The sequence below is a fragment of the Gorilla gorilla genome, chromosome 1 (assembly GCF_029281585.2).
Source record: "Gorilla gorilla gorilla isolate KB3781 chromosome 1, NHGRI_mGorGor1-v2.1_pri, whole genome shotgun sequence".
Lineage (NCBI taxonomy): Eukaryota > Metazoa > Chordata > Mammalia > Primates > Hominidae > Gorilla > Gorilla gorilla.
In genome coordinates, this window is record NC_073224.2 from 34,337,129 (window position 1) to 34,354,285 (window position 17,157).

Here is a 17,157-nt window from a genome sequence, read left to right on the forward strand (position 1 = left end):
CCCAATTGGTGTCAGAGAATTGCAGAAATGGTGTTGGAAAAGACATCATGTATTTGATGTCACAGAGAATCTAATGAACTATCTAGACAAAAATTATTTTTAAGATGTGCTGTTGGGATTATACCTCTTATAAAAAATAAAGCAAAAAAGGCAAAAGAAAAAAATTAAGATTATGAAAAACAAATAATGTTTAAATCTTGGTGAGGAGCCTTCCAGATTTATTGCTATAAATGTATACACATAGCTATGTATACAGATTTTTTATGTAAATGGAATCATCCTCTATTATATATAAACACACACACACACACACACACACACATATAAAATGTGCCTTGTGTTTTTTTCACTCAGCAACACCTTGAAAAGTGTTCAGTGTTAATAGATATAGACTCACATCCTCTTTTTTTTCTTCAGACAGGGTCTCACCCTGTCGCCCATGCTAGAGTGCAGTGACATGATCTTGGCTCACTGCAACCTCTGCCTCCTGGGCTGAAGCCATCCTCCTGCCTCAAGTCTCCTGCGTAGCTAGGACCACAGGCACACACTGCCACACCTGGCTAATTTTTGTAATTTTGGTAGATACGAGGTTATATCATGTTGTCTAGACTGGGCACACCCTTTTTTAATACCCGAATAATGATTATTGCACATATGTCCCATGTATATTTAGCCAGTCTCCAGTAGGTGACTTTGAGCTTTCTATAATCATGTAGAGTCATTGATACCAAGTCAGAAAAATTGCTATGGATTTAGAAACAGAGTAGTCTTATTTACTTATTCCCTCGACTTATCACAAAATAGTTTAAAGTTGTTTCTAACAATTGTGCGTACAACACAATATTATAAACACATGCGTAGAAAACCAGGAGCAGCGAAAGGGAGGCGCCAGTCCTGCGACGGAGATTAAGCAGATGAAGGGGCTGGGATGGCGGTGGCAGGAGGCTCAAGGAACAGAATCCCAAAGGCTTGGTGGCCTGGATCTAATTTGAACTGCTGCTCTGATCTGTGGTCTTACAAGTGATGTCTTTCATAGCCCATTGCCACGGCAGGCCATGCAGGCTCTTTCCACCTCACTCTCAGCGGTCTTATCCTTCTGTGGTCAGCTGGTGTTTAAGAACTCACCTTGGCCTCCATTCTCACCTGACTGTGCACTCTCTCTGGCTATACATAGAGAGATGGACTATATAGGTAGAGATATATATTCTCCACATCTGTATCTACTTCCTCTGTCTGTGTGGATATAGCCATGCACCTGTGTGTCTGTATAGACCCGTATGTGTGTGTGTGTACACACATTCATATGCATCTACGGAGAGAGAGACAGGAAAAAAGGGAGGGAGACTCTCCATTAGTAGTCAACTTTTAAGTTTCATACATCCAATTTTTTGCTTGGCAAATGCCTACATGGATCTATGAAGGTTTCAAACAGACAAACACCCTCAGTTGTGTGTTCCACAACACCCACCCGCCCCACCCTTATTTCACTTCTCTCTCTGGGTGCTGCTTGTGATGGAAAACCCTCTAGTCCTAATGTAGTATTTACAAGATGTGCACACGTTCATTCATAGCAAATCCTCAGGATTATTTCCTCAGAGCTGAACCCTTATGTATAGTACTCCCCTTTCTCCTTGCCTTTTCCTCTTCCTTACCTTGCTTCTTTCATCTTGAAAACTCCATGGTTTTATCCCGTCACTCTAAGTAAATGTCATTGGGGCCTGGATTTCGGCAGACTGCGGAAAGGTTGATTACCAGCAGGGGGCGCACTAAGCGTCTCGAGCTGATTTTGTGTTTAGGGAAGACCCCGGAATCTTTTTCTCTACCTATTTACTTATTTATTTTTATCTTTCCAACTTTTATTTTAGGTGCAGGGTTACAGGTGCAGGTTTTTTATATAGGTAAATTGTGTGTTGCTGAGGGTTTGGTGTACAGATTATTTTGTCAGGCAGGTAATAAGCATAGTACCCTATAGTGTTTCAATTCTCACCCTCTTCCTACTCTCCACCCTCAAGTAGGCCCCCGTGTCTGTTGTTCCTTTCTTTGTATCCATGTGTATTCAACATTTAGCCTCTACTTATACATTAGAACATGTGGTATTTGGTTTTCTGTTCCTGCAGTAATTCTTTCAGAATAATGGCCTCCAGCTCTATCTATGTTGCTGCAAAGGACATAATCTGTGTTTTTTTATGGCTGCATAGTATTCCATGGTGTATGTATACCACATTTTCTTTATCCAGTCCACTGTTGATAGGTATCTAGGTTGATTCCATGTCTTTGCTGTTGTGAACAGTGCTGTGATGAATATACACGTGCATGTGTCTTTGTGGTAGAATGATTTATATTCCTTTGGGTATATACCCAGTAATGGGATTGCTAGGTTGAATGATGGTTCTATTTTAAGTTCTTTGAGAAATCTCCAGATCGCTTTCCATGGTGGTAGAACCAATTTACATTCCTACCAACAGTATATAAACATTCCCTTTTCTCCACAGCCTCGCCACCTGTTATTTTTTGACTTTTTAGTGATAGCCATTCTGACTGGTGTGAGATGGTAGTTCATTGTGGTTTCTATTTGCATTTCCCTAGTGATCAGTGATATTGAGCATTTTTTCATGTGCTTGTTGGTCGCGTGTATGTCTTCCTTTGAGAAGACACTGGAACTTGCTGAATAGCGTATTTCACTCTTTGTATGTCTAGTAGAATGTAATGGAAATTTTAATTTCATGCATTATTAAATTTATTTTAATAGTATATAATTTATTATTTTAAATAACTGAATTAATAATTGCATTTAAACTTAATTAGCATAGTTTTTTTTTTTTTACTGCAAATAATGCTTTACACCAAAATACTGACAATGACCAGATTAGGTTGAGAATATATATGATTATAGGTGGTGATTAATATTTTAGGAAGTAACTAGAGCTGGCATTTGGGGGTGTTGCGGACGATTCTTAGGAATCCAGACAATTTGCTCTTTTAAACGCGGCCTTGCGGTTGTCTAACAGTGAGAATAGATGACTAACTGAATTTGTCAGACTCCCTGCCTTCTGTCATAATAACGACGCAGAATTGCCACCGTTATGTGTCTTGGAAATCTTAAATTCTTTAGCTCTCACACACAAAAAATTGAACGGAAGATACTTGGAGAGCCAGGGTCCGTTCAGCGCAGGGCGGCTGGGTCGGCTTCCATTCCTGGGTCCGCAGCGCCCTCGTGTGGTATGTGCCCAGCCTTCCTGGCTGCCTCTCAGGCCAGGGTACCCATTGATCCTTACTTCCCAGTACAGTAGCTGCCTTCCTGGGTCACACCCCATCGGAGGTCACGATCTGCCAGGAGGTTAGCCACCCGCTGTGGTTGTCTTGTAGTTCTTCGCAATAAGTTACTGGCTAGGAGTGCTTGTAATAAGTCCTGAGTAGGACATGGTGATTCCATTCCTTACACATGTTGTGTACACGCAGTTATCCTCAACTGGTTGGTTGGACCGTGGCGTTTATTTCCACAAAGCAGCAGTTTCCTGAAGGATGGTTTAGAACCCAGTGCATCCATGGAGACCTCCTTACTTTAGTCTCTAGCTGTGGTCATGCCCTGTAGGAGATTTCTGAGTTTTGAAGACCTGGTTAGGTACTGGAGAACCATTTGCATTTGCTGAAGCACCACTATAGGCCCGGGAGGGGGTTGGAGGGGCTGGCTTGCCACTGAAGGAGGACCAGACATGGCCTGGTCATCAGCGGCAGAGGGAGAAAAGTTATGGGGCTAGTCCCTACCCCCTGCCCTGCTCTGCCTCCTGCAGAGACTTCAGACCTCTTATGCCTCCTGCCCAAGCGAAGCAGCCAGGGGAGTAGGAATAGGTTTCTTTAGTTCCTAAGTCAAGACGATTTTTTCTCCGAATTCCTTAGACTCAAAGTCTATGTTGTTGATTTATGGAGGCAGTAGTGAGGCCCCGTACCCCAATGCCTCCTACCTTGAGTCCTGGACAGAGGATTGCCCTGTGAAATTCAAACCTTAAATCAGTAGGTATCAGCAGAGACAGGCAGGGTGCCTTAAAGATAAAGAATACAGATGGCCTCCCTATTCACGGAGGGGCCTGCAACCTTTATATAGCTCTACATACACCCCCTCCCGTGTGCAGATGCTTCTTGACTTACCATGGGGTTACCTCCCAATAAATGCATCATAAAGTCAAAAAGTTGTAATCTGTCTGGATATATGTATTGGTCTGTTCTCACATTGCAATAAAGAAATACCTGAGACTGGATAATTTATAAAGAAAGGAGTTTTAGGCTGGGTGCGGTGGCTTACACCCTGAAATCCCAGCAGTTTGGGAGGCTGAGTTGAGCGGATCACCTGAGGTTAGGAGTTCAAGACCAGCCTGGCCAACATGGCGAAACCCCATCTGTACTAAAAATACAAAAATTAACCGGGCATGGTGGCACTGCCTGTCATCTCAGCTACTCAGGAGGCTGAGGCATGAGAATTGCTTGAATCTGGGAGGCGGAGGTTGCGGCTGCAGTGAGCCGAGATTGCGCCACTGCATTCTAGCCTGGGCAACAGAGTGAGACTCTGTCTTAAAAAAAAAAAAAAAAGAAAGAAAGAAAGAAAGAAAGAAAAGCGGTTCATGGTTCTGCAGTCTGTACAGGATGCATAGCGGCTTCTGCTTCTGGGGAGGCCTCCGGAAGCTTCCAATCATGGTGGAAGGCAAAGGGGGTCCAGCTTCCTACATGGCAGAAGCGGAAGCAAGAGAGCGAAGGGGAAGTGCCAGACACTTTTAAGCAACCGGATCTCGCAAGAACTCACCCACTATCATGAGAACAGCACCAAGGTGGTGGTGCTAAACCATACATGAAAGATCCACCCCCATGATTGAATTCTGTCCCGCCAGGTCCCACCTCCAACAGTAGGGATTACAATCCGATATGAGATTTGGTGGGGACACAGATCCAAACCATATCATGTTATACATGTATATGTAATATTGAAGGAGTTAAGATCACATGAACCCAAAATATGCCGCTCCAGCATATTGACTTTTTTGAGTTAAGGACACTTGAAAAACAGAGGTGCAAGAAGATCACTCTGCCCTTCCGTTTCTTAAAAGCAGGAGATGAAATTCCTGTGTAAAAGATGTCTCCCAATACCAGAAGGAAAGTGTCATGCTTATCATCAAGGACAAAAAGTTGAGGCTGAGGGAAATCTGTACAAACCCTGTCAAGCCAATCCTTATCTTCCCTGTCCCTCTCTACCTAGTGAAGTACCCTAGTCCTGCCACATCTTTGCCCAATTCTGCATATAATGTAAGTGTTCAACTCTAATTGCATCTTCATTTTGTCATGAAGGTTCCAGTGCCACGTAAAAGTTATATTAAATAAATATGTATGCATTTCTCCTGTTGATCTATCTTATGTCAATTTAATTACTAGGCCCAGCCAAAAAACCCTAAGAGGGTAGAGGTGATATTTTGCCTCCCTACAATATAATCCATATAACCACCTTATATATGTATATGTATGTGTGTGTGTATAAAAACAAATCATATTATATATATAATACAATCTCTATATTCCTCATATATGTTTCTGTATATGTGTGTGTGCACATGTAAACATATATATGGTTAAAAGCTGGGTAGTTCAAAGTCCTACCTTCAGAATCAGTAAGATTTCAAACCCAGCTGCTTTACATCCTCCAGTGTGACCTTGAGACAATTTTCTATCTCTCTAGTCCTCCATTTCTTTGGGTAAAATGGGGCTCATGATAGCGCCTCCCTCAAAGTTGTGAGGATTGAGTTCATCTCTGAGGCAAGTGTTGGTGGTTCCCACGTTCAAGGGTGGGAAGGCAAGGCACAGTCAGTGGCAGTGGGATCAGGACCCCATTAGCAGGCTGCCTGTCTGTGAAGGTGGCAGCAATGAATGTGTGAATCATGACTGCCTTCTCTTGGGTGATGTCCCCACTCTTCAAAGAACCTTCAGATTGTAACTTGGGTTCCACTGCAGCTTAGCTACAAGGGAAGTATGGGTTTGTCTTGCAAGTTACACATTTCTCATTGTATATCTACACATTGACTTTCCTGTTAATTTATGACTCTCATGGCAAACTGCACTCTATAGAAGATCTGTCATCCCTGCGATGATGGAATCAGGGTTTTGAGACTGGGAGTCAAGAGGTGGACCTGAACTTGCCAGCGTGCTGCCTCCCTTTGAGTCCTCTGGGAGATATTTCTTGGTGTCACCTTGTGCTACTTTCTTCTGCTATAATAGTTTCATACTTAATATGAGCCAAAGAATAAACAGACTCAAAGGCTAATGAAGCCACCATTTAAAAGATAACTTTCTCTTTTCTCTTAGGATACCTGGGATGAACTCCTAATTGGTAGTGTAGAAGTGAAAAAGGTAATGGCATGCCCCAGGTAAGGAGCCTAGCTAGACCCCAGGACTGTGGTGTGGCCCATTCATTGGTTCCTAAGCATCACCTAACCCTTGGTTACTGCATAACAGGTGTATTTTGACAACGGTGGACCCAGACACTGGAGTCATAGACAGGAAACAGCCACTGGACACCCTGAAGAGGTAGAATACCACCACAGCCAGTGTATTTTAAATATTATCTCCACCCCAGAACTACCTATGGGTTTAGGTGCTATGTCTGCTTTAGGGAAGATATGACCTTTCTCTCCGGAGAACCTTCCAGTCTACCTTCTGACTGATTCGTGTCTATTGGTTAATGAGAGCACTGTTGCTTCCTCTCTTTTTCTGGATGGATCCTCTAGTGCTTTGGATAAACTTTTTTTTTTTTTTTGAGAGGAGCCTCACTCTGTCCTCCAGGCTGGAGTGCAGTGGCGTGATCTTAGCTCACTGCAACCTCCACTTTCTGGGTTCAAGTGATTCTCCTGCCTCAGCCTCCTGAGTAGCTGGGACTACAGGTGTGTGCCACCATGCCTGGGTGATTATTGTATTTTTAGCAGAGACAGGGTTTCACCATGTTGGCCAGGCTGGTCTCAAACTCCTTGCCTCAGTGATTCGCCAGCCTCCCAACATGCTGGGATTACAGGCATGAGACACCATGCCCAGCTTTGATAAACTTTTAATTCTATAATACTACATTTTGAAATTTTAATATATCTCATATCAATTTTTAATAATATTTATATATGTCTTTCCAAATGTAGGCCTCAAACACTTTATTTAATCATGTTTATTGCAACTCAAATTCCTTTATTAGAATCAATATCAAGGAATATGAGAATAATTGAAACTGCATAATGAAATATTAGAAAAAAATGAATGTAATGAGTTGTCAGAGCTTTTTTACCAAGGAGCTTATTTTATGCTAAGGATTTCTCTTTTGTTTTGTTATTTAAAGAAGTTTGGCTGACTTTAGTTCCCAACGAAGATAGTGATTTAGGCTTAACATTCTTTGGAGCTGTATTCTATTTTGTTTCTCTTTCCTCTGTTTTGTGGATTGTTTCCAATGGGTTTAGCTTAGAAAAGAGATTATTTCATGATGCCTTCAGATTTACAATTCTATTTTGTTTTTGATTTTTAAGATGTAGTGATAATTATTTAAGATGCTGTGAAAGTTATTTTTTTCTTTAGACTGGACACTGGAAAAAGATTAACTTCTGCAGTAGTCCAGACCCATCTGCCAACTTCATGTCTGTCTGAATTTTTGTTCACCAGTGAACCCCAGCTTTGGGTTCATAAACCTGGAGGGGGTTGAAAGCATGGTGCTTAAATGCAGTAAACAGAAGATTTGTAGAGTTCAGGGCCATTCCATTTTGAGTTTTAGGGGCATTTGTTTCAATGAGTTGTGAAGTTGAAGGTACCCATATAGACAAAGTATTTATTTTCTACTTACACATAAGTTTTTTTCTTTTTGGACTTAAACTGAAGCCATGGAGAAATTGTGTAGACTTTCAGGATACTTCTAGAAAAACTAGAATTATTTGCAGTTTGACTAATTGTCCACAGACTTCTCTCGCAACATTTTAGAAAATTCTTGCTGTGTATTTATAAATAACTTGGAAGGCAAACTTGAGTTCTATTGAGAATACTTCGATTATTATTTCCTTTTTGTGTCTGATGATTGAATTTTTGCTTGTTTCAGCTACCGCCTGTGTGATCCTTCTGAGAGGGAATTATACAAGTTGTCTCCGCTTTTTGGGATCTATTATTCAGTGGAAAAAATTGGAAGCCTGAGAGTTGGTGACCCTGTGTATCGGATGGTGTAGTGATGAGTGATGGATCCACTAGGGTGATATGGTAAAGGGTCAGCTTTGCTTCTGAATACGCTGTCTTGAAGCCATTGCTGCATTTTCTTGTGTTAATTTTTTAATGTTATGCTGCTTTAATTCTTGAGAGAATGAACAGTTTTGTATTCTGATCTTTGGAGTTGGAAAATGCCCTTAATTTCTGTTCCCTGCAGTAATTTGTGTACTCCTACCTCAGCCTTCTCCACCCCTATTTCCCATTTAATGGTAAAATGCTGATGGAAGAGGCTCAGCAGAAAGACAGGTATATGTTCACAGCTCATTACAGAATATCATTAAGGAATAGGGAAATGAAGGTGATTGATTCTCAGAGTTATGTACATTCTCAGAGTTATGTATTTATTTTTTCTGTCTCAGATAGAAGGGGAAATGTTTAAATTATTCAACATCAACTTGGGAAATGTTTAAATTGAATGTCTTGTATCAAATGTATTTTTAAAGTATAATTGAAGTTTGAAAAAAAATCAGTGCATCATGGTGACTGGGTCCTGAATCATGAGTTAGAAAATAACGTTCTCACATTGATTTCATTGTGTCCAATACAGCCCTCACTCCTGGAGGCAAAAGCCTAACTCCCAAATTAAAGGAATGAGAAAGTTGGTCAGAGGACCTCAAATTGGAGATTTTAAGCAAGTTTTCTCATAAAATCCATGACCCAGTTCTTTAAGTTACCTCATCTCCAAAACTCTTGACCATCCTTCTCTCTGATTCTGGCCTGAGCTCCTCACGTGTGTTACTTGCCTTTGTAGTCTTGACACCCACAACCTGACCCTCCTTAAGGACAGTGTAACATAGTGGCTTAGAAGGTGTAGATCTAGCATTAGATAGACTTGGGTTTGTAATCCAAGCATCTTCCTAACTTGGTTGAGATGTTTAACTTCTCTTTAAGTCTCAGTACTCTTATCTGCAAAGTGGGAATAATAGTACTTACCAAAACAAGCGACAAAAGTTATCTTGAGTATTAATTCATATAAAGTTGCACTGCAACACAAATAAAGTGCTCAGTAAATATTAGTTATGTTTTTTATTGCCATCATTCCATCAGGATCCAGTCTTAGGTTCCATAGTGGGTATAAAGATGACACAGGCTTTGCCTTTGAGGTGGGCAAAAAGGAGCTACACTTCTATTGATGACTGTTATGACTAGGTATTTGCATAACCATAACCGTATTTCATAACATATTTCATCAGTTCTGAGATCCTATTCTAACATCTCTGATATCAGTCAGCTTCTTATAACATTCAGGATGCCTTTTGAAAAATATCAGTGATGCATAAAATTATCAGTGATGCATAAAATAATGGTGCATCTTACAATTGGTATATCTTGGATTTGATGAAATACAATAAGTATTAATACTAGAGGGGAAACTGTGAAGCTCCTAAGTGCCTGGCATTTCTAAAAGCCCCATTTGGGGAGAGTGGACCCAAGCCTGAGCCATCTAGCTTGAGTGAAACTGATCCTGTGTCCTGCTGTTCCAGTCATGATTGGCTGGACCTGGATCATTGTGTGAGCCTAGGGCTTTCATGTGTTCTCTGCATCTGAGGGAGCCCAATGGCTGTGAGATACCATAACGATTGAGGGTTTTCCATATCACTCCGTCACAAACTCATCCAATCAGATCCTGTTTTGCAGTGGATGGAGGCAACAAACATCTGTGGTTCACTCAGCCTCAATTTCCAATTGTCTCTGCTGCCCAGAAGGCCTTGTGTAATCTTTATCTGTGAGAGGATCTCTGTGAGATAGATATGATAACAGGCACTTTATGGATGAGAAACAAAGGCTCAGATAGGTCAGCTGATATAGGGCCTGGGAGCTGATGTGAGTTAGAGCTAATGGGCCATGATTTCTGCACAGCACTGCACCATACATTTTTATGTGTAACCTCAATAAGTGACTGTTTTGTGGGAGTTTGAATTATTTATGAACAGTAGGATAAACAACCAAATAACCAGAGATTCTTATTATTTATTCAGGCTTCAGCAACCAGGAGGGATTGACTGAGATCTTCACAACAGCAGCAACGATACATCAGCAAATCCTTATTATCCAGCCTTCAACTATCTTTACCCTGGAAAACAATCTCGATTTTTGACTTTTCAGAGTTGGGTATGCTCCAGGTTAATGCAAGGAAAGTATTAGAGGTGGGAATATGAAAGTATATATATAAATTTTAGGTACTGAAGGCTTTAAAAATAATTAAGATCATCAAAAATGCTATTTTGAATGTTATCATGGCTATTACACTTTTACTTCCTGACTTTAATATTGATGAATAAAGCAAGTTTAATGAATCAACTAAAAAGCTGCAAAAATGTTTTTAAAATGTGTGCCTTTTATTACCTATCAGTCTATGTTTTGGGAGAAATGGGAAGCAACAGATCACTGTGTCCTGATGTGCAGGACGCATGTTACCACACTCACAAATGCCTAATATTGGTCTTTACGTGGCCATTGAGTCCTGTTGACTTTCCACTCATGTGCTTTTTACTCTAGCATTGTGGAATCTGGGCTGTACTTGAGTATGGAAATTCTCTTATAGACTTAGTTTTAGTACTCTATTACACCTTTACTAAGCCACATAAAAGTAATCTGTTTGTGTGTAACTGCCAGATATACCACCTGGAATTCCAAGTAAGATAAAGAAGAGGATGACATTTAAAAGAGAATGGAATTTTGAGAGTAGAAGTGCAAGGAAGACAGCATGAACATATTTTTTTCAGTGCAAATAATTTTTTTGTAACAAAGAAACGAACAACTTTGGTATGATCTTAAGCAAAAATACTCACTGAAATAGTATGTGGATGAATTCACCTACTTACAATTGTATGGTTTCTTTGTAAATAATAAATATGAATCTCAATCCTGCTTTATCTTTGGTATTTATGAGTCTTCTTCCTGGGTTTTTCTCTTTATATTAGAATTTGAGTCACTGCAATTTATTTTTCCTTACCCTTTCTGATTGCCTCCAGAGATACAATCTGACTCCACAAACACTGGCTTCTGTCATTGGCAGGGGGCGAGGGCGTTGTGAGCTGCAGGCACACAGGTGGCCTGTCTGTGGCAGGATGGCCAGTGTCCGCAAGGGGCCTTCCTAGTGGTCAGTGAGGAGTGGCTGTTCCCTCCTCCTCCATTTTCCTTTGCTGGGTTCTGGGACTGAAATTCACCACCATTCCCCGCACCCTGTGAGGTAAAAGTGGTAAGTGAGCTGTAGGCCTGGGTAAATTCTGGAAGTGATGAAATTGAAAAATCAGAACTTCAAAGTCAGCCATTAAAATAGGGAAGCCATTTTTTCCTCTTAAATTTTCAAAGAGGAATTCAGGAGGGAGATAAACAGAAACGCACATTTGGTGCCCTGGAGCTGCCTTTCCGAGGAGGATCAAGTCGTGCCTCCTGCTGAGCTGTGTCCTTTACAGACAAGGTGTGACCTGGGGTTGGAAGAGAAGAGAATAGAGCAGAAAAACAGGACAGATAAGTGTTCAGGCCAATAAAGACAGAGCCTCCCTGAGCACTGAACTGCTCTGCAGTGAGTTGCCAGCTGGAGGAAGAGTGTTGTTCTTTTCTCTTGGCGAACTCCCGCTTCTCTCATCCATGCACCCTTGCCCTGCATGGGCAATTCTGGCTGAGTCTTGAAATGTGCACTCCTGGCTCAGGGGACCATGGCTGAGCTGGGGATGACACAGACTCTCCTTGACCAAACTTCGGTCTCTTCTGAGCCCTTTTCTTCATGAGGCCTTGACCTTGCCACCCTACTCCCTGCAGAGCTCAGTTTAGCAAGAATCCTGCTTAGTCAGTTTCCAGAGTATTCTCCCATCCTTAATATCTGATCACCCTTAATGTCTGCTCAGATTCCTCATATGTCACCCTCAGTGTGTAAGTCCTTGCCTTGTTCAGTAGAATCCTGTTAAGTGGGTTTATCAAGAATCCTCTACACTTGATGTCTCCGCTTAGTGATTTTCCATTCACTGACCCTGAGGAACTTCGCTCCTTGGCTATGAATCCTGAACTGTCTTTGCTGTAATACAGAGTTGAGCCTAATCTCTTTCCCCTATTGTGATGCCCCTGTTACAGTAGCCTTGAATAGTCTTCCTTACCATTTTAACAAGCGTCTGAGGGAATTTTTTTCCTTTAATAGCTTGGTACATCAAGCAGGAGCCTGACTCCTAAACCACGCTGTTCGGGGTATGCTGACATTGTTGTCTGGAACATAACCTGATTTGGAAGTGACAAGTGACTGAGGTGAGTGCCTGCAGGACCAAGTGACTTTCCCTCCCGCCGGAAGCAGCCTGGGGACCTTGTGCAGTGTTAAACTGAGCCAAGGCCCTTGCCAATGCAGCTCCAGCTCGAGGCTCCCCGCCGGTAGGAGTCGAGCGTCCCCGAGCCGTGTAGAAGGCACTCTCAGACGCCCATTGCCGCTCCCAGGGGCCGCCGGGAGAACTCTGGCCTTGGCTCGCCGGCGCGGAGGGCCTGGTAGCATCCTCCTTCATCAGACCCCCACTCTCTGGAAGCTCCTAGCCCCTGGGCAGACTGAGGGGAGGGTGGCAGCAGCAGAGAACTGGACACTGCACAGGCCAGGCAGGGCCTACCAGCTCTCCACTATTCCCAGGAGAGGCTGCTGCCAGCTGTCTGATTTTTAATTTCAAAATCACGCTTTGTCCTGCAAATGTTGTATATTGTTTATTTTAGGTCAAATAACCCCATAAATACGTAAGTAAATAAATTGGTCACTTGCAGCGATCGTGGGGTGGGGGAGGGCACAGCGCCCTGCAGCGCAGGCGACGCAAGGTTGCAGAGGCAGTGGGGCGCCGACCACGTGGAAGCTGAGCCACCACCTCCCACTCCCCGCACCGCCCCCCAGAAGGACGCACTGCTCTGATTGGCCCGGAAGGGTTCAGGAGTTGCCTACCCTTTGGGCTCGGGGCCAAAGGCCGCACTTTCTTCCAGCGGCCCCGGGCGACCGGCGCGCTCCGGCCTTGCCGCCGCCACCTCGCGGAGAAGCCAGCCATGGGCGCCGCCGGCTCCTTCGCGCTGGCGCGCTTTTTCCTCCTCGCGCAATCCCGGCCCGGGTGGCTCGGGGTCGCCGCTCTGGGCCTGACCGCGGTGGCGCTGGGGGCTGTCGCCTGGCGCCGCGCATGGCCCACGCGGCGCCGGCGGCTGCTGCAGCAGGTGGGCACCGTGGCGCAGCTCTGGATCTACCCTGTGAAATCCTGCAAGGGGGTGCCGATGAGCGAGGCGGAGTGCACGGCCATGGGGCTGCGCAGCGGCAACCTGCGGGACAGGTACGGCCAAGCGCGGGCGCGGGGCAGCGCTGATCCGGCTCGGGGCAAGGGGGTGAGAAGGGAGGAGCGCAGGGGAGGTCTGCAGAGTCTGCTAACAGGTCCTTCCTCCTATTACAAAGAAACTGGGAGTTGGGTGAGACAAGGCCAAAGAGAAAAAGGAACCCTCACCCCCCAGCATCAGACCCCAGGGTTCTGGGACTCTGAGCGCGTGGACCCGTTTTCCCGGGGTGGGCGGATCTCCACCTCCCACTGGCTCTTGCGTCATGTGCTCCTGCTGAGGTGTGGTATCGCTCCCAGGTGTCTGCCAGTGAGCAAACTTCTTAATCTCCATTTAGTGGAGGCGGCTAGCTTAAAGAGGTTGGTTCCCAGTTGCTTTATTTTTTGAGTGACTTTCTTGAGATCTTGGAGAAAGCTGGAACTGTAGAGTCCAGCCCTCCAAGAGCGCACCAAGGCGGAGCTCATAATAGTAATGACAGCAGTTCAACGAATACCTTCGGGCGCGGTGGCTCACGCTTGTAATCCCAGCACTTTGGGAGGCCGAGGCGGGTGCATCACCTGAGGTCAGAAGTTCGAGACCAGCCTGACCAACATGGTGAAACCGCGTCTCTACTAAAAACAAACAAACAAAAAAACAAAAATTAGCCGGGCGTAGTGGCGCGCACCTGTAATCCCAGCTACTCAGGAGGCTGAGGCAGGAGAATAGCTTGAACCCGGGAGGTGGAAGTTGCAGTGAGCCGAGATTGCGCCACTGCACTCCAGCCTGGGCAACAGAGCGAGACTCCGAATCAAAAAAAAAAAAAAAAGAAAAAAAAAGGGTTGTGGGGGCATTGCAGATGCTATTTTCCCCGATTCTCTCCAATGCTCTCAAGCACTCTTGTGGATAAAGAAGCTGAATTCAGAGCCACACAGCAGCAGAACCAGGACTCTTATTTTCTTTAGCACACTGGGGCTTTGTAAAGAGTGATTTTGTTAATGTCCTGTCTGCGTTCTGAGAGCTGCGTGGATTCCTGGGGTTCAGCGAAGGCTGCAAAACCCGGGAGCCGGCAGCTTTGTCCTCTTTAGGGTCTGGCTTCAGGCCAGCCTCGGGTCTTATTGTGAGGCTGCACTTGAAACTCCTTTCCAGAGCAGCCCTCGCAGTTCAGCAAGTAACACAGTACTAATGGGAGCTGTAACCTTTCTCCTACCAGCTCCCCAGACAGAGGGCAATTCATGACATAGTTGAAAGGTGAGTGATGCATGCATCTTTGCTTCAGGAAGGAAGCCAAGAATCCTAAATATTCCATATTTTGGGCCAGGCGCGGTGGCTCACTTCTGTAAGACCAGCACTTTGGGAGGCCGAGGCGGGTGGATCACAAGGTCAGGAGATTGAGACCATCCTGGCTAACAGGGTGAAACCCCTTCTCTACTAAAAAATACAAAAAATTAGCCGGGCTTGGTGGTGAGCGCCTGTAGTCCCAGCTACTCGGGAGACTGAGGCAGGAGAATGGCATGAACCCGGGAGGCAGAGCTTGCAGAGCTTCACTGTGGCAGAGATCTCGCCACTGCACTCCAGTCTGAGTGACAGAGTGAGACTGAGTCTCAAAAAAAAAAAAAAAAAAATCCATGTTTCGTATAGTAGGCTCTGAAAAGTGGTAGAGTTTTTGTAGGCCCCAGAGGCAAAGGGCACTGGAATTTTACTACTTAGATTCAAAAAGCAGTTTTTGAGCTCATATTACAATAGATGACAAGAAGAGCTGGCCTTTGTACCAGACACTATGATAAATTCTTTATTTTCGTTCATCACACACTCCCAGAAAGTGTGATCAGAAGAAGCCAACACTGGCTTACAGTCCTAGGTGACAACCGACTAAACAGAGGTTGTGACACGTGCCAGGGTGCCAGCATAGAGGATGCGACACGTGCCAGGGTGCCAGCATAGAGGATGCAGTGCTGGAAGCTGGCTGGGGCCGTCAGGGACAACTTCAGAGAGAAAGTAACAGCTTGAGCTGAAAACTGGAAAATGATTCAGAACTTGCTGGGCAAGTAAATTGGGAGAAGAACTTTCTAGAGAGGGAATAAGCTGGGCAAAGACACTCGGCTTGTGAGGATGGGGTATGCTAGGGGAAAGGCTGGCATAGTCAATGCCAGGGGGGTCCAATCTTTTGGCTTCCCTGGGCCACATCGGAAGAAGAATTGTCTTGGGCCACACATAAAATACACTAACAGTAACAATAGCTGATGAGCAAAAACAAAAACAAAAACAAAAAAAATGTCATAATGTTTTAAGAAAGTTTATGAATTTGTGTTGGGCCTCATTCAAAGCTGTCCTGGGCCACGGGTTGGACAAGCTTACTCTAAGGTATTTACCAAAAGGAACTGGGACATAAATAGGATGAATGTTCTTTGCAGCATTGAGTGTTGAATGTTCATTATGATGTTATTCACAGTAGCCAAAAGGTGGAAGCAGCTAAGTGTCCATTGATGGATGAGTGGATAAGCAAAATGTGGTATATACACACAGTGGAATATTATTAGGCCATGAAAAGGAATGAAGTTCTGATATGTGCTACAACATGGATGGCCCTGGAAAACATAATACTAATTGAAATAAGCTAGACACAAAAGGACAAATATTGCATAATTCCAATTATATGAAATGTCTAGTGGATAAATTTATAGAGACAAAGTGGATTAGATGTTACTGGGGGCTGGGGGAAGGGGAAAACGAGGATTGCTTAATTGGTACAGAGTTTCTGTTTGGGGTGATGAAAAGGTTTTGCAAATAGTGGTGATGGTTGCACAACACTGTGAATGTACTTTACTGCCACTGAATTGCACACTTCAAAATGGTTAAAATCACATTTAAAAAATTCCATTCTCTGTTGATGGACACTCGGGCTGTTACTACTTTTTCAGCATTTTGATTAAAGCTGCAATAAACATTGATACCCAAATGTCTGTTTGAGTTCCTGTTTTCAGTTCTTTGGGGTCTATACGTAGGAGTGTGCTAGGTATTTTATGTTTTATATATATTTTACTGCAATTAAAAAATAAATATATAAAAGACTGGCCTGTGTGAAGACCTCGGGAGGTAAGAATGGCTGGAGCAACAGCTGGATCATGAAGGGCTGGGCACGCCCTTGTTTAGGAGTTGGTTTTATCCTGAAAGCAGGAACCATGGAGGGATTTTGAATGAGGGGGTCATAAAGTTAGATTTGCATTTTAGAACGATGTAAACTGCCATTACCAGGAAGAATATTAGAGAGAATATTTACCTGCTAGTCCCAAGGATTTGGGGCAGGGCAGGCCTCTGTCTGTGCAGAAACAAAGTCTGGTAAAAGGGCAGTTACGGAAAGGGCTTATACTAAGCATATTTTTCTAGTGTAGCTGAACAACTCAACCATGATAATCTGCTGGAAGTGATGCAAGAAATATCTTGAATGACCTAAAGTACCGGCCATATTTTTTTCTTATGTCTGGAAATCTCAAAAGCACATGCTCACTTCTATAATTGTAATCATTTGATCAGTGTGTACTGTAAGGATTGAAATGCCAATATGTTTTGCTTCCTTGGTAGCTGAGAGATAACCTGCAAAAACGTGTTGTTCTTGTTCTGGAAATGGCTCTTTCTATT

General features: G+C 43.7%; 2 protein-coding genes across 5 annotated transcripts in view; both read left to right on the forward strand.

The window, feature by feature from the left end:
- Positions 1 to 11,138, forward strand: part of MTARC2 (mitochondrial amidoxime reducing component 2) — a 36,514-nt gene extending 25,376 nt beyond the window's left edge. For 2 of the 3 annotated variants that reach the window (XM_055379210.2, XM_019030721.4), the window contains exons 5-7: positions 6,343 to 6,404; positions 6,493 to 6,564; positions 8,102 to 8,256. In XM_055379210.2, coding sequence (XP_055235185.2) covers positions 6,343 to 6,404; positions 6,493 to 6,564; positions 8,102 to 8,225 — 258 coding nt within the window. In that variant the 3' untranslated portion in view covers positions 8,226 to 8,256. Of the gene's footprint in view, positions 1 to 6,342; positions 6,405 to 6,492; positions 6,565 to 8,101; positions 8,257 to 10,241 lie in introns of those variants that run through there. The other variant, XM_063708286.1, reaches the window with a different exon arrangement.
- Positions 11,139 to 13,016: 1,878 nt separating this feature from the next.
- The window catches only part of MTARC1 (mitochondrial amidoxime reducing component 1), a 28,347-nt gene continuing 24,206 nt past the window's right edge, over positions 13,017 to 17,157 (forward strand). Inside the window, exon 1 of one of the 2 annotated variants that reach the window (XM_019036008.4) lies at positions 13,017 to 13,544. In XM_019036008.4, coding sequence (XP_018891553.4) covers positions 13,270 to 13,544 — 275 coding nt within the window. In that variant the 5' untranslated portion in view covers positions 13,017 to 13,269. The remainder of the gene's footprint in view (positions 13,545 to 17,157) is intronic. The other variant, XM_063708290.1, reaches the window with a different exon arrangement.